The 25,577-nt window shown below is 42.8% G+C and overlaps 2 protein-coding genes across 6 annotated transcripts in view; both read left to right on the top strand.

Moving 5' to 3' along the window:
* Positions 1-25,577, top strand: part of LOC140077099 (coagulation factor VIII-like) — an 810,463-nt gene that overhangs the window by 395,119 nt on the left and 389,767 nt on the right. The window lies entirely within an intron of this gene.
* LOC140077449 (uncharacterized) lies at positions 1,921-21,673 on the top strand. The gene is made up of 4 exons (XM_072124673.1): positions 1,921-2,560; positions 2,684-2,793; positions 3,912-3,972; positions 21,482-21,673. The coding sequence occupies exons 1-4, from the start codon at positions 2,117-2,119 to the stop codon at positions 21,671-21,673; spliced, it is 807 nt and encodes a 268-aa protein (XP_071980774.1). The 5' UTR covers positions 1,921-2,116.

The following is a 25,577-nucleotide window of genomic DNA, read 5'->3' on the forward strand; positions in this document are numbered from 1 at the left end:
ATTACCAAAGTTGTAAAAAAGACGGATTTACCGTTTGAGGATTCCACGCAACTTAAAGATGCTATGGACAGGAAATCGGATTGTCTACTTAAAAAACTTTGGGAGTCTTCTATGACTACAATCAAAACAAATATTGCGGCAACCTCAGTATCCCGTACCCTCCTATTCTGGTTAGGGGTTTAGAAGACCATCTCAGGGAAGGCACCCCTAGAGAAGAAATTTTAGATTCGTTGCCTTTACTTAAATCTGCTACTGCCTTTTTAGCTGATGCCTCAGCTGAATCTATTCGTTTTGCCTCAAGGGATGCCGCCCTCTCAAATGTCACCAGAAGGGCCCTCTGGTTGAAACAATGGTCGGGGGACATTCGTTCTAAAGCAAAACTTTGCAGCCTTCCCTTTTCAGGTGAATTCTTGTTTGGATCTGAGCTAGATGAGATTCTTGACAAAGCTGCGGATAAGAAGAAAGGTTTTCCTGAACCTAGACCTACACCAAAAAAGCAGTTTTTTCGTGGCTTTAGAGCAAACAAAGACCAACCAAAGAATAAGGGGAGATCTTCCTGGAGACAAGGCTTCTGGAATAGTTCCAGGGGGGGAAAAACAAGCCATTCCTGTTCAGTTCCTCAAACAAACCAGAAAAGAAGCAATGACGCCAGGGTGGGGGGAAGGTTGAAGGACTTTCTCCCCCAGTGGAAGAATATAACAAACAACAGGTGGGTGACTTCCATTATCCAAGATGGTTACCGTATAGAATTTATGTCTTCTCCTCCTCATCGGTTTTTTCTGTCCAGGCAATCCTCAGGAAGTCTGACACATCATCTTTGGGAGCAAGTGTCTATCCTGCAGAAACTGGAAGTGGTTCGTCCAGTCCCCCCAGAAGAAAAAGGTACGGGTCATTACTCCCCCCTTTTCCTAATAAAGGAGCCAAATGGGTCTTACAGGTTAATTATAAATTTAAAATTTCTGAACAAGTGGGTGACGTATATCAAGTTCAAGATGGAGTCTATAAAATCTACTACTCCCTTAATAAACCACAATGCATTTTTGTGTACTCTGGATCTCAGAGATGCATACTATCATATTCCCATTCATGCGGATTCCCAAAAGTTTTTACGTTTTGCAGTGCTTTCTCCTTCGGGAGAAGAATCCCATTTTCAATTTACAGCTTTACCATTTGGTCTTTCTTCAGCTCCCCGAGTCTTTACCAAAGTTATGGCGGAAGTGGTCAAATACTTAAGGACCGAAGAAGTCCTAGTGGTCCCATACCTGGACGATTTCTTACTTGTGGGAGACTCGGTAAGCCATCTAGAGAAACAGAAGAAGGTGACAATAGAAGTTCTTCGGGAATTGGGCTTGATTATAAATTTGGAAAAATCCGATCTGACTCCCAGTCCTATAAAAGAATTTTTGGGAGTATCCTTAAATTCATTAACCCAGACTTCTTATCTTCCACAGGAGAAAGTAGACAGATTACTTCTGAAAATCAAGGACTTCCAGAAGAGGAAATACATCTCGATACGAGCAGCGATGAGTCTTCTGGGGTCCATGACCTCCTGCATTCAATGTGTAGCCTGGTGCCAGATCCATACAAGACCTCTCCAGTCCTGGATCCTGTCAAAATGGGACAAAGACTACCATCACCTGAATTTACGATTGGAAATTCCTTCAGCAGTAAAAAAATCCTTAAACTGGTGGAAGGATCTCGATCACCTTCAAAAAGGTGTGAACTGGATTCTCTGGCCAATAACCCAGATCCAGACAGATGCCAGCACCTCAGGTTGGGGAGCTCTTCTTCCAGGGAAGTACGTTCAGGGCCTCTGGTCCCATTCAATGACTCGTGCATCCTCAAACGAAAGGGACCTGAAAGCCGTCCTAAAAACCCTGAAAGCTTGTACCAAGGAACTAAAAGGGAAGCACCTAAAAATCTTCTCCGACAATACAACTACGGTTGCATATTTAAAGAGACAGGGCGGAACAAGGTAAAAAAAACTTCAGACCATCTCCCAGGAAATATTTTCTTGGGCAGAAGAGAATGCTCTTTCAATTTCAGCAGTCCATCTGAAAGGCTCAGAGAACGAGGTAGCGGACTACCTCAGCAGGACACCTATTCTCCCTCACGAATGGAGCCTGAAATCCGAAATCTTCCAGGAGATTGTCCTCAAATGGGGAAACCTTGCCATCGATCTCTTCGCATCCAGGACAAATTCAAAAGTCAAGAAATTCTATTCCCTAAATCCAAAGGAAGTTCCTTGGGATCTGGATGCCTTCTCCCAGCCTTGGGATCAGGATCTCCTCTACGCATTCCCTCCAGTTCCTCTGATCAACAGAGTTCTCCAGAAATTAGTATCCAGTCCGGCCAAGCTGATCCTAGTTGTTCCGTTTTGGCCAAAGAAAAGCTGGTTTCCGCTTCTACAAAAGCTGGCTCTAGACCTTCCTTTCATCCTTCCCAAGATTCCAGACCTCTTGCACCAGGGACCAGTCTTACACCAGAACCCAGGGTTCCTGAATCTATCAGCCTGGATCCTGAAAGCGCCTTCCTGAACACAAAAGGACTCTCCTTTAAGGTAATAAAGACTTTGAGGAATAGTAGGAAGCCTGTGACCCATGCTATCTATCTTAAGATATGGAAAAAATGTTGTGCCTGGTGTAAAGATCATCCTAACCAAGATTCTCCCAATATTTGCCAGGTTCTTGATTTCCTGCAGGAGGGTTTCGACAAAGGTTTACGGCCTAGTACCCTGAAAGTCCAGGTGTCAGCTTTAAGCGCATATTTTGATACAGCACTTGCGGAACACAGGTGGGTAAAGAGATTTTTTCAGGCCTGTACCCGCTTAAGACCTACTGTAAAGGAATCTTCCCCTCAGTGGGACCTTTCCTTGGTCTTAGATGCGTTAACCTCAGATCCCTTTGAACCCAATGAGTCAAATAATTTACGTTTTTTAACGCTTAAAACAGCATTCTTAGTTGCCATCACATCCGCTAGAAGGATAGGGGAGCTCCAGGCCTTGTCGATTTGTGAACCTTACCTATCAGTTTCTGAGGATAGAATTACTCTCAGACTTGATAGAGTCAGGAGATCGTATTGCCATCTTTCTGTCGTCAGCCTAAGAATGCTACGGAGGAGAAATGGCATCTCCTAGATGTAAGACGCTCAGTACTTAGATACTTAGAGGTCTCAAGTCCCTGGAGGAAGGACTCAAACCTTTTTGTTCAATTTGCAGGGAAAAATAAGGGAAGAAAGGCCTCTAAGTCAACTATTGGCCGGTGGATCACAAATACGATCAGGGAATGCTAAAGTCTTAAAGGTGTTCCTGTTCCTTTGAAGTTAAGAGCTCACTCTACCCGAGCAGTCTCCACATCGTGGGCGGAGAGAGGGTGAGCCTCCATTGATGAAATTTGCAGAGCAGCCACTTGGAGTTCAAATTCCACCTTTGTTAATCATTATCGACTGAATATAGCCATGGCAAAAGATCTGGCCTTCGGCCGTAAAGTCCTACAAGCTGTGGTCCCTCCCTAACTGGGGATAATTTGGTATGTCTCCAGGGGGCCGTCATGGGGGACGAAATGGAAAAAAGGAATTAGTCCTCACCGGTAATTCGATTTCCATAAGTCCACCATGACGGCCCTATTATTTCCCTCCCTTGTTATTTTTGTTGGTTTCTTCTTGTAAATACTGTATGTGAATATAACATGCAAAATAAAATTGAGTTGAAGCCTATACCGGTGTAGTGATTTGGGAAGCAACCTCCAGGGGGCCGTCATGGTGGACTTATGGAAATCGAATTACCGGTGAGGACTAATTCCTTTTTTCTTCACGCTTTTGGTTCAAGAACCCCCTATCATGATTAAGGAGCATATTTACCAGTATCAGAGAAATTGGGAGAGGCCTTTCTCCCAGTTACTTTTATATTTCAGGTCCATCTGCCAAGATGGGAAAATCTGTACTCGTTCCTACTGGTACAAAGTGGACATGACGGTAAGGGAGTAATGTGAGTAACAGCGCTGAAAAATGAATGCCTATAGACTGATCGGATAAAGGTAGGAAGAACGTCCATATCAAATACACACAGGGAAAAGTTTGTATATATAGCTATAGATCATAAAAATGTAAAACATAAGGTAAGCACCAAAGAGTTTTGGATTTGCATTATGTCCTGATATAGATAATAAGCGGCGCACTACAAGAAAGATTTACTGTATAACAAAAATAAATAATTTATAGTAGACGGTGAAAATGAGTACTACCCAGAAGGTAGCTAGTAGCCGCAGAATAGATATATTCTGAGATCGCATAGACATCAAAAATAAAACTAATAATATGCTGTGTGGACCATCACTAATAAATGGATAAATAGATACATAAAAAGTAGTGCCATCGTTATGACAATATATGCTAGAAAACAACAAAAAGTAACAACTTTTTTACAAAAAGTAAAAGGGAACTATACATATGTAAAGTTAAGGTTGAACGGAGTAGACAAACATATAAAGGAAAACTATACATATGTAAAGTTAAGGTTGAACGGAGTAGACAAACATATAAAGGAAAATCGGCGAAGCTGATAATCGGTGAATATAATCCCAATACATAAATCACAATTACAATGCACATGAAAGACAAATAAATTTGGAAGTATGAATCCATAATAGGACAAGTATCCCAGAACAACATCGGGCTGGAAAGATAGTGCAAATATATAAGTTTCAAAAGAGTCAAACGACACTTATATGTATAAAGCGGCTAGTGCAGAGGACATTGTAAAGAAATTCATAGGTCCGTGGGACCCAAGTGTAATGTTTGTGTAAACGTGAAATAAGCGGAGCCCTACGTACAACACCTAATTCATAAACAATATATTGAAGACGTTAAAGTGTATTGTGCACAAAGACCTAAAGCAAAAATATGTATGTAAAAATATATATAAAAATACAACGGATACAAATAAGGGGACTAATAATATAGGTATAAAAGGAGGTCTGGTGGGTGGGGGAGGGGGCTAAGTCTGGCCAGAGCAGCATAAAACAATTATGTTCCAAAAAAGGTTAAAGTAATATAGACAGCAAAGTCGGGGAGGGAAAGGGGAAGGGGAGAGAAAGGAAGTAATGTCACTTAAAGGCATCCACAAAGATCCAACAGGGTGTCTTAGAATAAGCAAGGATTCCCAGGAAGAGAAATCAAGTCACAGATCCTGTTAGTTTGAATATTCTCCCGTAGCATATGCGTAGTTTGTTCATAGTTCGTGATGGCTCACAGGTCCCTCCATTCAACAATTGTGAAGATGTCTAGAACTTAAACAAAGGAAAGGTGAACTGAATCACAGAAAAAACAGTAACTACCAAACATAAGTGATGTTAAGGGGCCCAGAGAAAATAAATAAACACTGTAGGGGGTCCAAGTGACATTAATTATACAGGTTTAAGTCAAACAATAAAAATGATGTGACGTTTGTATGTTGTGTGATGTGAGATGGGTGCGTGTGAGTGAAAAAGGAAAAATAAGTACATCCTATAACGTGAAAAATTAAAGAGCGTGAACGAAGGAAAGGACAGTAAGCTCAGAAGTTCACATATTATAATGTCCGGTGCTGTCATTTGTGGTTTGTCAGTAAGGAAGGGGATAAGCCTATTGTTGCTCTTGAGGATGCCCCTATTTTTTGTTTTAAGGTGAGCTGAATGGAAACTAGAAAAATGTAATAAGCTATTAGTGGCAGTTTCCTTTCGGAACAAAGAAGTGGTAAGCTTGGGATGTACATACCTGATGGTAACTTCCAAAATGTCCACTGTAGTTTCCGAAATATGGGCAGTGAGCTTGATTTTCCATGGTTTGTTATTCAATAGGTCGATAAAATTAATTGATGGTACCTGTCCAAAGGAGGAGAATGTCATCGATGTACCGATACCAGCCTGCTACCCAGTTATTAAAGGCGTCCAATTGGTATACCACACTCTGCTCCCACCACCTAATGAATACATTTGCATAGGATGGGGCGCATTTAGCCCCCATGGCTGTACCTGACACTTGCTTATAAAAGGTCCGATCGAACAGAAAGTAATTCTAATGTAATATCAGGTAAAGGAGGTCTAATAGGAAGGAGTCATGTCTCCTATCCATAGACCATTCCTTATCCAGATAGTAAGCGATGGCATTCATGCCTACCTGATGTCCAATGATCCTATATAGGGCCTTTACATCCAAAGTGATTAGCAGGATTGGATTCTTGTTTAAGATACCAGCCTGTAGGGCTGCTGTCAGGAGTCGGTCAGTGTTTTCTTTGAAGATCTGAGTGGGATATGAAGGTAAAACAACATAAAATTGTGGGTTACTGAGCTGTCTCCTTGCTTCTTTAAGATATAATTCTAGGGGCCAGATGACAATATTACCCCCTTTATCAGCTTCCTTAATTAGGAAGGATGTTTGTTGTTTTAAGCCATTCAGGGCTTTCCGTTCTAGTTTGGACAGGTTTTCCATTTTGTTGTTGTCTAATCTAAGGGTCCTAATGTCCCGTAGAGTGGATTCATAGAATATCTGTAAAGCAGGGAACAAGCTGAAACTTGGTGTGCCCTTCAGAGTCAAGACCTAGGCTGATCACCGCTTTTAACAATCAGTGGACTGACATCTACAAAATTCTGGAGAAAAATTGGGGCATCCTCAAGAGCGACAAAGGCTTATCCCCTTCCTTACTGACAAACCACAAATGACAGCAAGACGTGCTAAAAACTTAAAGGATGTCCTTACCAGGAGCCATTTCCAACGTCCATCAGTACCTCTTGGACGAGGCATTCGTCTGCCGTGCGGTGACTGTTCGGTGTGTCCTTTTGTGCCATGAACATTGGAGTTTGAGGAACCGTCAGGGTGCAAGAAGTTCAAAATCAAAAGTTACATTAATTGTAAAACAAAGGGAGTCACCTATATCCTTATATGCCCCTGCCGCAAGCTCTACGTGGGACAAACCGCCCAGGAATTCCGAAAAAGGTTCCAACAAAAAAGGCATCCCCTGACGAAGCCCGTGAGCCGGGCCATGCGCGTGGGGAATCCTCTCTCCCCAGTTACCAGCCTCTACATGGTAATATCACCCTTCTTGTCTACTCTTTAATTATGTTGGGCATTGCTATTACAATATATTTTTATTAGAGTACTACCATATATCTTTGTGTCCCGACCTTTGCAATCTTTGTTCGGTATGGTGTTGCCGTGTATTCACCTATATTTATTTGCTTTGACGTTTTTTGTGTTATGCAATTTGCTCACTTTACTTGAATTCTTGTGAGTATTTTTGTTATTTCACCCTCCTAAGTAGGGTTTTTAATTGTTTTTATGAGCCACACTTATTTCAATAAAATTTGTTATTTGTTCACCCATATACATCTGCCTTTTTTCTGTTTGTGTTTACAAGTACATCTCAGATGTGGGACCTACTACTTAAAGGGGTATTCTCGTCTCGGCATTCACATTCAGTTTCATTAATCTGCCATATATAAACATTTCTTCAATTGGATGTTATTAAAAAAAATGATCCTGTGTGAAGATAATTTCTCATAAATGTAGTCATGTTGTCCCTTAGAAACGAGATAACTTCCTCGGATACGACCACGTCACACTCTGGCAGCGGTGGCCAGACATGCGCTATAGAGTCCTGCCGGACCACCAGGATTCAGCAATCATTACCGCAGGACGGCTGTGTGACATAACTACCGGACATTTCATATACAATAACCTTTTGTTTCTTTGTGCACTCACTCCAGCAGAGGTGGCCGTATCCGAGGAAGCCATCTTGTTTCTAAGGGACAAAATGACTACATTTATGGAAAATTATCTTCACACGGGAACATTTTTTTTAATAACATCCAATTGAAGAAATGTTTATTAATGGCAGATTTATCAAACTGAATGTTAATGCCCATATGAGAATACCCCTTTAAGCTTCCACCATTACCCCATTTTTTGTGTTTGTTCATTATACAGAAGGTTCAGCTGAGGTTTCTTATAAAGTTATTGATAGAACATTGAAACTTAAAAGGGTTTTCCAACCTGAGCATTTTTTCTCATTCATATATATGCATTTCTTCAATTGTATGTTATTATAAAATGTACCTGGGTGAAGGTAATTTTCTATAAATGTAGCCATGTTTTCGCTTAGAAATGAGATAATTGCCCTTGGATTCAAACAGCACCACACTCTTCCAGCAGTGGCCAGAGATGCACTATTGAGTCTTGTCTGACCATTCTTGGCCTTTTTATATGCAAAATTTATGTGTGCAGTCACTCCATCAGCAGTGGTCATATCCAAGGATCTTGTTTCTAAGGGAGCATATGACTAGATTTATGGTAAAAAAAAAAATTATCTATATGAGAGACTAATTAAATTAATTAATTCATGAATGAAGAGAACACTTTACATATTTGGCATCGGGCTGATGCCTTTTCAGCTCATCACCGGAGTTGAACCGGGGTGTTGGGGTGTCAGCTGTAACTAACGTATAACATATAATGCCCACGGTCGGAGTAGGCTCCAATCTCAAATGCTAACCAATTGAATACCACGGTCAGTCTGCTCTTAAACTGCATGCTGGAAATTGTCTTTCTCGCCTTGCTGTTCTCCTGGTAAGCGTCGATCGTTGCTATGTATTGTTGCTATTACTTCAAAGCTGCCTCTAGTAAATAAAGGAGTTCTCTAGTGACCACTGAGTGAGGGTGGGTTCAGGATTTCCTTTACCAGTTGTATCATTTGGATCCATTTTTTCTTTGAATAGTTGGCCCTGTTCTTTTTATTCACATCTCACACTTAGCCCTTTTTTAAAACTTTATACATTGAAGCTGTTAGACTTGTACTTTTGGGTGAGTTACTGACATCTGGTAGTCAGATTGAGTACACTGTTTTGTATCTTTTGCTGCACATCCTAATTTTTATATGCATTTTTTAATAGACTTGTTGTTTCTTTTGGGAGGGTGATCTCTCCTATCGTTCATGATTTAGTAAATACCTGTAATATTCTTTCACAGGTATGATCTTACAGTCTCTTTATCAGCCTATGTCAGCCTGTCATAGCCTATGCATCAGTATGATTACAGTTATGATATCCTGCAATACATCAGTATTGCCAGGTAGTATTATGAACAAGCGATTGGATGATTGCTTGTTCATCTATAGTGGAACTAATAAAATATTTAAAAAATAAACCAATAAAGTTTATTAAAGTGTGTATGTCAGTTTTGCGTCATTGCTGCAATGTGTCCAACAAGACAAGAGTGCTTAGTCTTAGTCTTTGCACACACCAAAAAAAGGTGCACACTTCCAGAGCAGTCCAGAATGCACAAGATTGTGCGCCAGTTATGATTAGTCTGGTGCTCTTTGCACCCCCTACCGGCAAACTGAACATAGTAAAGCACTAGTTTTGATAAATGTGGGCCAATTTGGTGAAAAATCCTTCCCCCAGTGTGTTTCGGTTGAGTCATGTATTGCTTGCCGAGCCAGTTACAGTTGCTGCTAGGGGTGGCATCCAGGAACTCCATAATTCGCTTTTTTCCCACCCAACTTGCTGGTTCTACTAGACCCCTGGCTCTATGTTCTATTAATCTGTTACTATTTCTGTCTATTCTGAACCCTTGCTACAGTTTTGACTACTCTTTGCTTTTTGATGTTATACGGCTCTGCCATCTTGGATTTGACTTTGCTTGTTTCTGTTGTTTGTTGCTTAATGTTTGTCATCTGTTCTGATTACCTACTCAGAGTAGCCTTTAGGTTGTTCCTTAACATTAGGGTAAGTGAGGCAATTAAGTAGGGAATCAGAGTCATGGGTGAACTCAGGGCCTGCAACCTTACTCTTTTTTGACACCATTTTCATATAAAAGTTACATATACATATAATTGTAAAAAATAGTGAATATTACCACTAACCCAAAACCCTACATACAGGCAGTTCCCGGGTTACGTACAAGATAGGTTCTGTAGGTTTTTTCTTAAGTTAAATTTGTATGTAAGTTGGAACAGTATATTTTATAATTGTAACCCCAGGCAGAATTTTTTTTGTCTCTGTGACAAATGGATTTTAAAACAGTTGGGTAGTCATAAGAACCAGGATTAACAATACAGCTCAATTGCAGACTCCTTTGATAACTGTTACAGCTAGAGGTGGCAAAGTTTATGCTGATTCGCGTGAACGAAGTTGGTTTTTTCCCCCCTCATGTTTCTGCTAAATGGGCACGAGAACAACGTGTTACATGGGGCAAAGAACTCTGGGAAGGAGAAAGGAACACCCCCGATGACATCTGCAGACCTGTAAGCCAATCAGCGGCCGGCAGGCTTATGTGATGTCACACAGCCCTATAAAATCCAGCCATTTTCTATCTCAGCACTTCACACTTCATGTTGTAGCGTCCAGCTGCTGCTATTGTGCTGTGCGATTCTTGCTGCAATCCCTCGCTGTTCTCTAAGGGGGATCTGTATAACCCAAATAGCAGTTCTATTTGGTGACAAAATCGAATAGGAAGAAATCTGTTTGACTTTCATGCATCTGCAGTAGCGATTGGTGGACTAATCCCTGCTTGTTCTTTAAGGGGGATCCCCAAATAGCAGTTCTATTTAGTGACAAAATCGAATAGGAAGAAATCTGTTTGAATTTCATGCATGTGAGCTGTCAGTTGTGGGGTATCTGTATAATGCACATTGCAATACCTTTTGGGGGCTCTAGTTTACAGCCAGATTTATGTGTAATAATTCAAATAGTTTCTACAGTGATTTTCGCTGAAATTACACTGTCAGTTGTGGGGTATCTGTATAACGCACATTGCAATTCCTTTTGGGGGTTCTAGTTTGCAGCCATATTTACGTGTGAAATCCACTTAGTTTATACAGTGATTTTCGCTGAAATTACACTGTCAGTTGTGGCATGGCGCAGAAGCAGGTCAGCGGCTCTCACCTATCCTCAACCAGGCTCTGTCCTGTTCCTTTCACGCAGCCAGAGAGCTACTAGGTGGTCTGGGCTCAGCGCCACTATTCAGCAAGGACGAAGTGTTTGAGGACAGTCAGCAGCTGCTTTGCAGTGAAGAGGTGGGGCAGACTTCCGCTGCTTCCTGCAGTAGGCAGGCTGTGCATACTGACATCGGTGAGGAGAGTAGCAGTGACGGGGAAGCACACATTGACACAAATTCATCATCGTCGGGCGAAGAGAGTGTCAGCTTGAAGAGCAGGCAGCAAGTCGCTACTGTGGCTGTGAGTCTGCAGGGGGGCAGCAGTGCGAGGATGGTAGCCAAACGTCCGCGGGGTACAAATCCCGATTCGCAGGCCCAAGTAAGCAGTGGCACAGGGGCTCAGCGAGGCAGTGGCGGTAGTAGTCGCTCAGTGCAGAGTGTTGGCGGTAAAATTACCACCTCAGCGGTGTGGCTGTTTTTTGTAATGACACCAGAGGAGCCGAGTGTGGGTATATGTCGTATCTGCGGGCAGAAAGTGAAGCGTGGCCAGGGAGCTAACCTTGGCACCGCGGCCCTGCGCCAACACATGCAGCGTCACCATCCAATGGCCTGGGGGAAATGGGTGTCAGATGCAATCCATCCTGCAGGCGCAACAACAGCAGCAGCACCTAGTGGCACACATGCTGTTTCAGCAAGTCAAGGCTCCAGGACCTCTGCCGAAGTTTGTCTTTGACATCATCTCCCGACCTAGATGCTCCTGCTCCTCGCTACGCATGGCGCCAGCAGTCGTTGAGCGAGGCGATTACAAAAAGACAACTCTATGCATCCAGCCATCCTAAGGTGCAGAAGCTGACCGTGCTCTTGTTAAAGTTGTTGGTACTGCAGTCTCTCCCTTTCCAAGTCGTGGACTCTGCACCCTTCAGAGAACTAATGGCTTGTGCCGAACCGAGGTGGAGAGTTCCAAGCCGCTATTTTTTTTTCAAAAAGGCTTTGCCAGCCCTTCACCAATATGTACAACAGAAGGTGGACCAGTCCTTGAGCTTATCAGTTTCTTCCAAGGTGCACGGCAGTGCAGACGTGTGGAACTGTAATTATGGTCAGGGCCAGTATATGTCCTTTACGGCCCACTGGGTGAATGTGCTTCCCGCCCAGTCACACCAACAACTTCAACAAGAGACAGCGCTTTCTCCTCCACGTTGTCAAACTGCTGCTCCTGCTCCAGTGTCCGCCTCCTCCTCCTCCTTCTTCACCACCACCTCAGCCTCCACAAGTGCTACTCCATCATACCACATGTGCAGGGCACAGCGGTGTCACGCAGTTGTACACCTGGTTTGCCTGGGCGAACGAAGTCACACAGGGGAGGAACTGCTCAGCGTCATGCAAGAAGAAATCAATGTGTACCAAAACAGAGGGGTACCCCAACAACTGTCACCATTTTGGAAAGTGCACCCTTTGGAGAATTTAGAAAGGTGTAATATGTGTATTTGCCCCTACAGGTGTTTGCTTCAATTAGGGCCCTAAAAGGAAAAAGATGAAGATTTGCCCCAAAAAATCACTTTTACGGCTAATTTTTGTATCCCATAAGGCATTAAAGATGAAACAACCCCAAAAAATGTGTACTAGCATTTCTCCCGAGTATAAAATTGCCGCATACATGCAAATAAAATGTCGTATGGGTACGCAGTGAAGCTCAGAAGGGAAAGAGGGGCGTTGGCCTTATAGAAGCCAAATTTGACGGACATCCTTTACATGTGTCAGGATGCATTTAATAACCCCCCAAAATGTGTAAACCTATTTCTCTCGAGTGTAGAAGTACCCCACATGTGTATATAAAATGTTGTATGGGCGTACAGTAGAAGCAAAGGGATGTTTGCCTTTTAGAAGCCAAATTTGAAAGAAATGTTTTACATGCATTTGGAGAACCCTAGTGGTATAAAACAGATAAGAATCCGAAAAGTGACTTTAAATTTTGAACGCACACCGCTTAGAGAGTTTTGCAGTGTGTAATATATTTATTTGCCCCTACAGGTGAATCATCCACTTAGGCCCTAAAAATTTAAAAGGTGAAAATTTTCCTATATATGTGAATTTTACCCCTAATTTTTGTAAGCCACAAGGGATAAAATATGAAATAACCCCGAAAAATATGTAAAACTATTTCTCCCAAGTGTAGAAGTACTCCATATGTGCATATAAAAATGCTTTATGGGCACACAGTAGAGGAAAAGAGGGATGTTTGTCTTTTAGAAGGTAAATTTGACAGAAATCCTTCATATGTGCCAGGATACATTTGGAGAGCCCTAGTGGTACCAAAACCTGAAAAGTGACCCTAACTGTTGAATGTACACCCCTTGGTTAATTTAGCAAGGTGTAATATGTGATGTAGTGTAATAGACGTGGTGAACTGAGCATTTTGAACATATAGGTGGTTTCCAAATATGATGTGCAATGGAGTCCAAGACGGAAATTGCAATTATTTCTGGAAAGTTCAATGCCCATTATGTGGCGCCCAAAATGTGATGCTAAACTCTAGCCAGAAAATCCAGCAGGGCATCGGAATGATAAAGCATTGGAATATAAATAAATAATAATAATAAATAAATAACGAACTTGGAGAATTAAAAAGGATGTGCTTACAAATCCAGAGACTTAGAGGGTAAATAGAAAACCTTAATAAAAAGCATAAAACCCCACAAGTGCCCCTAGTTTGCAAACTACATCCTGGAATGAAATAATCGAGGGGCATAGGGAGCAATGTGACCTAACAGTTGCTACAATTATAAATTTTACCTAAATGAACTCACAACAGATTGGGCATGAATTGTGAATGTGTTGCGTATAAGGAGGTGGAATATACCAGGTGACCAACTAAACTTTTGTCACTCTGGAGTTGTCGCAGGTCTCTTAGTAGTATGTAGTGTCCATCCTAACTCCTCTTTTGGAACAGACTCTTTATTGAGTCCTACTTTTAGAAGCAGCAGAATTCACCAGGAAAATGCTGTCCTGGCAAAACATGGGAACATCTAATCCAGAGGTACTGGGGCCATGTCCTTCTTGTCCCAATATTTATTTCCTAATATCTTCCTCTTGAAAATGGAGAAATGATATGGCAGGACCTGCACATTGGAAAAGCACGTAACAGTAACATTGTGTGTGGAGGAAAATAAAATCATCAATTCTTGTTTTGGATTTTTTTTTTTTTTTTTTGGGTGGGGGGTTGTTCTGTAGCATAACAGTAATATATTATCTTTATTCTACGGGTCACTACGATTACGGTGATACCTCATTTATAAAGTTTTATTTATATTTGTCCAATTTTATTGAAGGAAAACTAGAATAGAAAAAATTCCATTTGTTTTATTATTGCCATTTTTACAGCGGCATAACTATAGTATTTTTTGGTTGACGGAGCTGGTTGTGAGCTTGTTGTAATAGTACTGCATATTGCGGGAACGCACCTCCTGCAATACGTCAAATGTCGGGAAGAGGTTAAACTGCAGACTTGGGGGGAGGGTAGCTACACTTGTGCAATGCAAGAAGACAGTGTAGATAGGGAACTATTACTGTTACATGGGGGAGGAATAAGATCCGGGAATAAGAACAAAAGGAATAGGGATAGGGAAAACCATATAAAGCGCATGCACACAAATGCCAGATCAAATCAATAGCACAACTCAGCTCCAACTTTAAGGTATAGTGTGGACACCGGTCTACTTTGAACAAGGCTCTCATTCACCGGACGTTCATTGTCTCAGTAAGGAGCCACCGCCAAGCAAGTGTGGACTTTTTGAATTGATTATGGCACCGCACGCCAAAGTCTGGTGATGTACTGTTGCCTTTATGTCTATTTATGCGTTAAATATATAAAGATTGATTGATACACATTCACGGTCTTATGGATCTATTGAATATGCCACAAATGCCAGATGCCTCACAAGCAAAATGGAGGAACTGGAACTCTTAATGTTGGAGAACAAATATGATATAGTGGGTATCAGCGAGACATGGCTGGACAGTAGCTATGACTGGGCTGTTACTACAAATGGTTATAGTCTTTTTAAAATGATATTATAAATAAAATAGGGGAGGGGTTTGTTTTATATGTGAAATCTTGCCTTAGGCCTGTGCTGCGAGATAACATCAGTGACGCAAATGAAAATGTCCCTTATGGATGGAGATAAGGGGAGGAAAAAAGAATAATAAAATATTACTCGGGGTTTGTTACAAGGCTCCAAATATAATAGAGACAGCAGGGGAACTGCTGATAAGAAATGGATGCGGCTTCAAAGAATGGTGAAGTACTTATCATGGGGGACTTCAATTACCCAGATATTGACTGGAGGGCAGAAACCTGCAGGTCCTTCAAATGTAGCAGGTTTTTGTCAATAGCAAAAGACAATTACCTGTCGCAGCTAGTGCTGGAGCCAACAAGATGGAGGCCCTTATCCTAACCAACAGACCTGACAGGGTATCAAAATTAGATGTTGGGGGGAACCTGGGTAATAGTGACCACAATGTCATTGATGTTGTATTATGCTTTACTAAGGCCACTTCCACACTTGCGTTGCAGATCACGTCAGAGTCTGATCAGGGTTTGGTCAGTGAAAAACTGACATTTTTCATCAGAGTTCAATTAGTTTTCAGTCAGAGTTTGTTCAGTGTCTCAGTTTGAAAAGGACTCAGGACTGAGCTCTATCTTTTCTACGGCAATTGATGCATGAAAAACGCATTGCACTTGCATGTGTCTCAGAATGCAATGCGTTTTTGATGCATCTCCATAGACTTGTATGGTGCGTTAAAAAAAAACCGCGCGTGTGTCTGTAAAAAAAAAATGCAAGTCTGAAAAAGCCCATTTATTACAATTGGTCAGAGTGCAATGCAAGTTCTGCGCGTCAAAAGTACGCGCGTGAAAAACGCAAGTGTGGAACGGGCCTAAGAGTGTAAGTGGAGGGGCAACAAACACTCTAAACTTCAGGAGGTTAAATTTACAGCAGCTGAAGATAAAACTTATAGGCATATACTGGGACAAAAAATGGGCCATTTTCACAAATGTTCCTGTAAGAAACACATACCATATGGCAGTGATGGCAAACCTTTTAGAGGCCGAGTGCCCAAACTACAACAAAGACCCGCTTATTTATCACAAAGTGCCAACACAGAAATTTAATTTGTGATTTATACTCCCGCTCTGTCACAGTTTTCAGTGATACCAGCACCTGAGGACACCAATAAAGCAGAAAATAGTCCCAGGTAGAGCTGTCACTTTAAAATAGCTCTGTGCACAGCAAGTCCTGGGCTGTCTGGGACTGCAGGAAGATATCTGGATGAATCCCTGGTGATGGCCTGAGTGCCCACAGAAAGGGCTCTGAGTGCCACCTCTGGCACCAGTGCCATAGGTTCGCCATCACTGCCATATGGGGAAAAAAAAAGCCAATGTGGTTAACAAGTGAGAGCAATAAACAAGAAAGATAAGGCGTTTAAGGTGCTATAACACAAAGGTAACGATGAGGCATTAGAGGATTATAGAGAGAAAAAATAAATCCTGCAACAAGTAGATAAATGGAGAGAAATATTGCCAAGGAGAGCAAAAATAATCCCAAATTATTGTTCAAGTGTAAATGATTAGAAACTAAAAATGGAGAGTAACCTGGGGGTCATGGTGGATGGAGATTAGGAAAGAGCCAAACTACTGAATGTTGCCTTTTTGACTGTCTTTACCCAGGAAGGCATGATGGAAGGCATGATGAGGAATGTGGTAAATTTTCTTTGTAATGTCAACAGTTTAACCCAGGAAGAGGTATGGTGTTGCCTCACAACCACTAAGACAGACAAATCATCAAGGCCAGATGATATACACCCCGGGTTCTGCATGAATAATGTCTGTTATTTTTAGTATTTGAAGATTCCCTTAGGACAGGTTCTGTTCCACAGGACTCGCGCATAGCAAATGTGGTACCAATATACAAACAAGGATCAAAAAGCAATCCTTGAAACTACAGACCTGTGAGTCTAACTTCTGAGGGGTTTGATGGAGATGCTATTCTGCAGTATCTTACTGTACATAACCTTATAACCCAGCATCAGCATGGGTTTATGAGGGATTGGTCCTGACAGACTAATCTGATTGGCTTCTTTGAGGAAGTAAGTTCCAGATATGAGGGAGGCTGTGGATGTTGTATATCTGGACTTTTCAAAGGCATTTGACACAGAGCTGCATAAGAGGTTGGTAAATAAAATGAGACTGCTGGGACTAGAGGAAAATATGTGCATTTGGTTAAGTAATTGGGTTAGTGATAGAAAACTTCTTTTTAACCCCTTAAATATGCAGGGTTTTTCGCTCATTTCTCGCTTTCCACCTTCAAAAATCAATACCTTTTTCATTTTTCCGTGTACATACCTGTGTGGGGGCTTTTTTTGTGCGTAAAAAATTTTACTTTCCCGATTATTTATTATTCCATGCCATATACTGGGAAGCAGGAAAAAAAATGCATGTGCGTAATGTTCTTGTGGGCTCAGTTTTTACGACTTTCACTTTGCGACCAAAAAACACCTCTACTTTATTCTTTGGTTCGGTGCAATCACAGTGATACTAAATTTATATAGGTCTTATTGCGTTTTAATACATTTTCAAAAATTAAACAAATGTGTCCGAAAAAAATTTGCCATTTTCTGATGTTAATAACTTTTTCATACTGGTTTACGGAGCTGTGTGATGTGTCATTTTTTGCAAAATGAGCCGACGTTTTCATTGCTACCATTTTGAGGACTGTGCAATAGTTTGATCACTTTTTACATTTTTTATGTCATGTAAAAAGGTGTAAAAGTCTCGTTTCGGACATTTGGGCGCCGTTTCCAGTTTTGGAGGTCACCGCAGTCAATAACCATTTTTTATATTTTGATCGGGCATTTTGGGATGCGGCGATACTTATTGTTTTTGTGATTTTTAATGTTTATTATGTTTATTATGTTTTATATCAGTTCTAGACAAAGGGGAGTGATTAGAATTTTTTATATTTTATACACTTTTTACATTTTTAAACTTTTCTTTTTCTTTTTTTTTTTCACTATTTCTTAGATCCTCTAGGGTACATAAACCCTAGATGGTCCAATCGTTCCTACCATATACTGCAATGCTACTGTATTACAGTATATGTCATTTTTGCACATGATTCATTACAATGAGCCACTGGCTCATTGTAACGAATCTGCAGAAACCATGTAGCCTCGGGAACGAGGGTCATAGCGATGGGTCTTTGATGGAATATGCAGCAAAGCCCATCTCTGTATGAAGAGGGCTCAGCCCGTGAGCCCTCTTCATACACCCTTCATAGCTCTGTGGCAGATATATCCGCCGCAGAGCGTGAAAGGGTTAATATTTTTATTAATGACCTTGTAATGGGTTTACAAGGTCAAGTTTCAATATTTGCAGATGACACTAAGCTGTGTAAAGTAATTAATACTGAAGTTGATAGATTAGCATTACAGAGGGATTTGTGGAAGCTTGAGGAGTGGGCGAAAAAATGGTGATGAGGTTTAATGTAGATAAATGTAAAGTTATGCACCTGGGCCATGAAAATAAAAGGTACAATTATGTTCTAAAAATGTAATTACTTGGTAAAACTGGAGCTGTAAAAGACATGGGGATATTGCTGGATGGTAAACTTAAGTGACAAGAGCCGGGCAGCTGCAGCTAAAGCAAATAAAATTATCGGATGTATCAAGAGAGGAATAGATTGTCATGATTGGCATAGGTTGGCACTTATACAAATCACTGCTCAGACCACTTATGGAATATTGTGTACAGTTTTGGGCACCAGTGTATAAAAAGGACATAGTAGAACTTGAATCGGTGCAGAGGAGAGCAAACAAGATTATTAGGGATACAATGTAAAAACTTTTAGTGGCACTTATCAATTCAGCATCCAGTTACATGTGCCACCACAAAAAACCTTTTACACCAAAAAAGAGGAAGTAACCTTAACAAAATTGGATTATAGAAATGTGGGCGCCATAAAAAGTGGATCTCAGACTACTTATACACAAGCTTATAGTATGTAATTTCCTAACCTAAAAACATATCTGGTACAAAAAATTACATAAAATGCATAAATATCTGACAGGCTTTTGGGGTAATGGAACCCCTGAATCACCGTGGACGATGACACAAGCTGACACCTAGGACCGGAGTCAAAGTGGCACACAGTTTTCACCAGAGCTCGCTGCAAAGTAGGTTGGTCTTGCTGCGACGTGGTGCCACCAGCTCGTTCTGCAGGCACGACTTGTCCACGTTGGCAGCCAAGGATGAGGTACAGGATCATCAAGCAATCTTGTAGTCGGGGACGGGCAGATGGTCAAGGCAGGCGGAAATTGTTTAAGGTCAGGGACGGAGCAGGTGGTCAGGGCTGGCAGCCAAGGAGCGAAGTCGAGGACAGGCTGGAGGTCACAATGGGAGGTCAGAACACAGGTAACACCCACAGAAAGCTTTCTCAATGGCACCACTCCCCCAGAAGAAGCCATTAACAGCAAAACACATGTTGGGGCACCTTTTCCTTGTCTGTGGTTGGTACTTATTTATACATGCTACCCTGCTGCTTTTTTGTCTGCTGTCTTTTGTCATCTCTTTATTCGCCTCCCTGGCTCACAACCAGGAATAGGTAATATTTACGGTACTTTACTTTATAAAGCATTTGCTTGACTGTTGTTCACTAGCAGGATAATCCTGTATTGTGTACGCAGCACTTTACATGCCCAGTGGGGGCTCATTAACTCATTCACACCCGGGCATTGTGTAATACATTATTTCTGTATTGTTGCTCTTCCATATGTGTTGTATTGATCCATGTGTAAATTTTAATAGGATCTGGATTTAATAAATGTTTACAATTTCTACCACTGTGTCCATTATTTATTTATGATTTTTTGTATATATTATAGGTAAGCTCTGTACACATTTTTTAGAGGTGTAAAGTGTTGGCCCAGTAACTCCACCCCTAAGAATTCTTTTTTGGTATGTTCATTGGCATGTAGCTCAAAGATCCGGCGGGGAATGCTGTAAGAAGCTTGCTTTTAAAGAATCCCAGAAGTGGACATTGTCTCTCTGTTGAGACCGGGACGCCACCACAGATTGGGCCACGGGTGCGCCTGCGATCTGAAATGTGGATCTCAGGGGTACCCCCCCCCCTGGCCTCCCCCTATTCTTGGTCTGGAGAAACCTTGGCAGGAAGCTACGGTCCAGATTATTCTCCTCAGGCTCCCAGGATCTCTCCTCAGGCCGAACCCCTTCAAGTCAACAAAGAAGAACTGATTACCTCTCAAGGTCTTCATGTCTAGTACCTCCTTAACTTCGTAGACGTCAGTGGAGTCAGCCTCTGGAGCAGGGGGAGGAGGTTACTGAGAGAAGCGGTTCAAGATGACAGATCTCAGAAGGGAGAAAGGAGTTTGGGATGCGCATAGTGGGAGGTAGTTGAAGCTTATACACCACAAGATTTATGCGTTTTATCACCACAAAAGCACAAAAGGTCCAAGAAAGCTTGAACCAAGCTTGAGCTAGGATTCTTTAGCCGGACGTATCTGGAAGATTACCAAACCTTGTCTTCCGGAGAGAAGACAGGAGGAGTCCTACGTTTCTCATCAGCCTGGGTTTTGGCGTGGGCAGTGGCCAGGAGGAGAGATTGACAAGTCTGTTGCCAAATTGATTTGAGGTCCTGTATCAGTTCCTCTAGCACATGGACATCCGAGGGAATGGACAGAGGAAGAGGAGGATGAGGGATTCATCTAAATACATCCTTGTGTAACCTGTATCAGTTCCTCTAGCAAAGGGACATCCGAGGGAATGGACAAAGGAAGAGGAGGATGAGGGATTCATCTAAAGACAACAAAGAAAGGGGCTGCCCCAGCAGTCCAGGAAATAATAGGAGAACTCAGCCCATGGCAACAGATTGGACCAGTCATCTTGAGGGGCAGAGACAAAATGGCGGAGATAACAGCCCAAAGTCTGATTCACCCATTCCACTTGCCCATTCGGCTGAGGGTGAATTTGCAGATTCACTTGCAGCTGGTTACACAAGGATCGCCAGAACTTAGACACAAACTGGACCCCTTGATCAGACACAATGGGGCACATTTATTTACTCGTCCAGAGGAGTTCATAGAAAGTGCATTGTCTGACGATAATGCACTGTGCCGTGATTCACTAATATTGTGCGCCCAATATCATGCATGTGTCGATTCCCTGCTCAGGTCCGCCTGAGTTCAACTTCTTCTTCCCGCTGCATGTAAGTGCTTGATCTTGTGAAACAATTTGAAAGTTAAATCCTGTGCTCAGTCTGAATCAGTCGGATCATCCGTCGGCACGCCCCCTGATTTCTGTCGCATGAAAGCCAGCGCATGGGGTATTGGCAACGGGAGTAGCAGTCCAGCCGGTTTAAGGTGAAAAGGCTTATTACCTGCACAAGAAGAGCAGGAACCCACAAAATCCCAAACATCTTTCACCAGGTCAGGCCACCAATAGTAAAGGAAGATAAGGGCCATGGAACCTTGCACCCCAATGACCCCAAGACACAATTGTGTTTTGCAGTGCAGGTTGGGCATACGTCTTGCTGGGGGGAAGCTGCCGAAGATCCACCGGAGCAGCAACCACCAGTTGCTCAGGAGAAATAATATGCCGAGGGACCGGCTCTTCTCCAACGACATCAGAGGCACGGGAAAGGGAATCAGCCTTGATGTGTTTCTCTGCAGAATGGAAGTGAATGAGAAGGTTGAAAAGTGAACAGTAGAGCGACCAACGGGCTTGCCTACAGTTGAGATATTGGACTGTCTGGAGACACAGGATATTTTTATGATCTATCCATACACAGATCCGATGATGAGCTCCCTCCAGAGCAAGTTTGATGGCCAGAAGTTCTCTATCTCCTATGGAATAATTCCTCTCAGTGGAGGAAAAAGTCCTAGAGCCGCAAGTGAGAGTTTGGCCTTTAAGTCCTCTCTGGGTGAGCACTGCCCCTGCACCTAGGGAGGATGCATCAACCTCCAGATGAAAGGGCTTCTCCGTATCAGGCCTGGTGAGAACTGGGGCCAAGGTAAAAGCGGATTTTAACCTTGCAAAGGCTTCTTCAGCTGCCAAAGACCAGAGTCAGGGATTGGCGCCTTTCTTGGTGAACGCTACGATAGGAGACACCAGACCTTGGTGTGGCACGTAGACCTTCTAGACGCGGGCACTGGAGAACAGCAGACAGTTTAGCAGTATCCATCTGGAGACCTCTGTTGGAACTTATATAACCGAGGAAAGGTAGGCTCAGTTGGTGAAACTGACATTTCTTGAGCTTGGGGTAGAGACGATTGGCCCAAAGGCAACCAAGAACTTTCTGTACGTGGGACTGATGGGACTCAAGGTCCGGGGAGAACACCGAAATGTCGTTGAGGTAGACTACGACACACATATACAGAAGATCTCTGAAGATGTCATTGACAGATTATTGAAAGACAGCTGGTTCATTACACAGTCTGAATGGCATCACCAGGTAGTTGAAATGTTCATCACGAGTGTTAAAGGCTGTCTTCCATTCGTCAACCTTGGCCCCACGAAGGTCCAATTTGGAGAAGACCTTGGATCTGCACAGGTGGTCAAAGAGCTCCATAATCAACGGCAATGGATAGCGGTTCTTAACCGTGACTTCAGAAAACTTTTCAGTCTCGGCGCCATCTTGAGTTCATTGTTTCTATTACAGAACTTTTTAGGAAAATAAGACAAGTAGAAGTGACAGGATTTGATCTATCAGCTAGGTTTACCTTAACAATCCCCCCTAAATCCTGGAATTTCTCTCAGCTACTTTTAGTCTAGAAGGACCTACACATTTGCCCATATGTGCTTTGTTCTCCTCTTCACCAGTTGGATGACAGCAGACCCCTGTTGGTTGTGCTCCCATTTAGTGGACTTTCACATATGGGAATCAAATCTCTATCCTACCTTTCCCTACTCCAAGGGGCTGTTTGATATGTTTCAGGGGCGGTTGATCTCAGAGGGATATTATCTTCATTATGCAAATTTAGGTAACTTGAGTAAGGGGTCTTTGGCTTGTCTAAGTCCTGATACCCATGATACTTGGTGGACTTGATGAGGGGGACCACATAACATGCAATAAATGACAAGAACAAAATCACAATCCTCAGTATCACCCCCACTTAAAGGAAACCCTTCCAATCCCCCAACCACAAAGTGAAGGATATAGCATCCACTTCTGAGTTTCTCTTGAGTTCCCTGGACAGTCCTTCAATCTTTTCAAGAGCATAGGTAATGGATCCATAAGGGACGATGTCATCCGGGATATACATACAACAAGCCGCTCCCACCATCTTATAGACTCCTCCCTTCTCAGCAAGGGTCATGTCCAAAGCCATGCGGTTCTGGAAAGCATCTTGGATATAATTCACAAATCTCTGTTGATTACAATAAAAACAGTTAACCCAATCAACATTTTTGCTCATAGCTATCTGGGGAATAATGGACCTGCCCATATCTGATTGTGGGCCTTGAACTCATCTGGGACTCCCCTTGGTACTCCCACTGTATCTATATAAATGTTGTCATTTAGGTGCTTCTTTTAGACCTTCAGAATCCTTTGGGATTCTCTACCTTTTCTTTATGTGTCTGATCAATCTTCACCTTTGGAATCACAAGGAAAGAATGCACAAACTTTATCACAGCATACTCACCTTCCCAGCCATCTAGGCAGGCCTGACCTGACTCTCCTATCCCCAAAAATCCAGTACACATCATACACTGCTAATACAGGGTTACCTGTGCTGTCAATGTTAAAGAAGGTCATTGTCTTGTTGCATGCACCAACTGTAGGTAAAGTCTCCTACTCTGGGGGCATCCTGGTCAGCCCTATGGATACAGTGATAGTCATGGTTGGAGTGTCCCTGAGCATAGAGTCAGTCAGAAGAGACCATCTAGAAAGAAGAATAAGTTAGTTCGCAACAAAAAGCATGGATGCATGCTGGCTTCCCCTCAGCTTCTTAGACGTGGCGCTGGTCAGCAGGACTTGGAAAGAACCGTCGCAGCAAGGCTCCAGACTCTCTTTCTGCCATCAGCTATAGGGTCTGTGGGAAGTAGAGGCTTAGTCTGGGTGCACAGCCAAAAAGTACTTCAAAGGGGGACAATCCCATCTTTCTATTAAGGGTGGTCCTGACTGAATAGATGGCAGCAGGAAGACACTCGGGCCATGGTTTCCCTGTTACTTCCATGGCCTTCCTATTTTAAGAGTGCTGCTTAGTTTTTCAATCTCACCACTAACTTGGGGATGGTAAGAGGTGGGCAGGGCCTGTTCTACACCCAGGAGGGACAAGGTTTCAGGTCTTTACCTGTCCAGTGAAGTGGGTTCTGCAACCAGACATTATGGTCTATGGGAGTCCAAACCTGCAGAAAAATCTCTCTCACCAACTTCTTGGCTACACCTCTGGCAGTAGCATTGGTCAGGGGAAAAGCTTCTGGCCACACTGGAAAGAGATCAATGCACACCAGCACGTATTCCTAATTAAAACTTTTTGGAAGCTGGATAAACTCCATCTGCAGTCTCTGGAAGGGATACAGTGGCTTGGGTGTCACCTTCTGTGGGGTCTTTACCACCTTACCCGGGATGTGGCGGGCACAGACTGTACAGGCTTTTACTAGTCTAGTGACAGGGGTAATATTCACCGGGGCAAACCGTGTGTCAGTGGGCTACTTGACTTAATGTCGGGTGCAGGGCTCCTGGCAGGCACACCCTCTCTCCCAGCATCCAGGTGCCATCGGCATCTGGGCACCAGCTTTCCTCCACACTTCCTTCACTTCTGATGTCTCTTGGGCCACCAGGGACTGGAACACCTGTGGATCAAACTTTATAGGGTTCCATCTGTGCATCTGCCTTCACCACCCTGTCAGCCACATACTTGCCCTTGACTTGTGGAGTTACCAAATTGTGTGTGCTTTTACGTTTACCATCCCCACCTCTTATGGAAGTAAGAGAGCATCCATGAGCTCTTTAATCAGTGTGCCAAGCTTAAAGGGGGGTCCCTGCAGAGGTGAGGAAATCTCTAACCTTCAATATGGGTTCATAGTTGTGTTTAGACCTCAAAACTATATTTTGAGTATAGATGTTTGCCCTTTTACCTTCCACCAGCTGTAGCGCTTGCAGAGTGCCATCACATCACCTCCTGTGCTGACCTGTGTGGAGGGTGTGGTTCTGCTTGTACTACTCATGTGCGCCACTGACCACTGTATATCCAGTGTAGAAACATCTGTCTTCTCTTGCAGACCTTGAGCCATCTATGGAAAAAACTCAACATCTGGGTTAATCCCCCTTCTCTCACCCCTCTGAATCCTATAAGACTGGTGACAGAACGGCAGGATTCAGTGCTTTGCACCTTGTCAGTGTGATGGGGCATCAGGAGTGCACACTGGAGTCTGAGCTGTCTAGCCTTTGCTCAGATGCTTAGGCTGTACTTGGGTGATGACACTGTGCAAGGTATGTGGGGTTTGCACAGTAACTGAGTGATCTAGGGTCTAGAATCAACTCACTGGCCTTGCTGAGCAGATCGCTGGCTGCAGCTACTGACATATGAGGGGCTCCCCTGAGTCTAACTGGACTTTAAAGCGGGCCACTGGGGAGGCCATCACGTTCCTGTGCAAGGAC

This window comes from Engystomops pustulosus, chromosome 9 (genome assembly GCF_040894005.1).
Source record: "Engystomops pustulosus chromosome 9, aEngPut4.maternal, whole genome shotgun sequence".
Taxonomy (NCBI): Eukaryota; Metazoa; Chordata; class Amphibia; order Anura; family Leptodactylidae; genus Engystomops; species Engystomops pustulosus.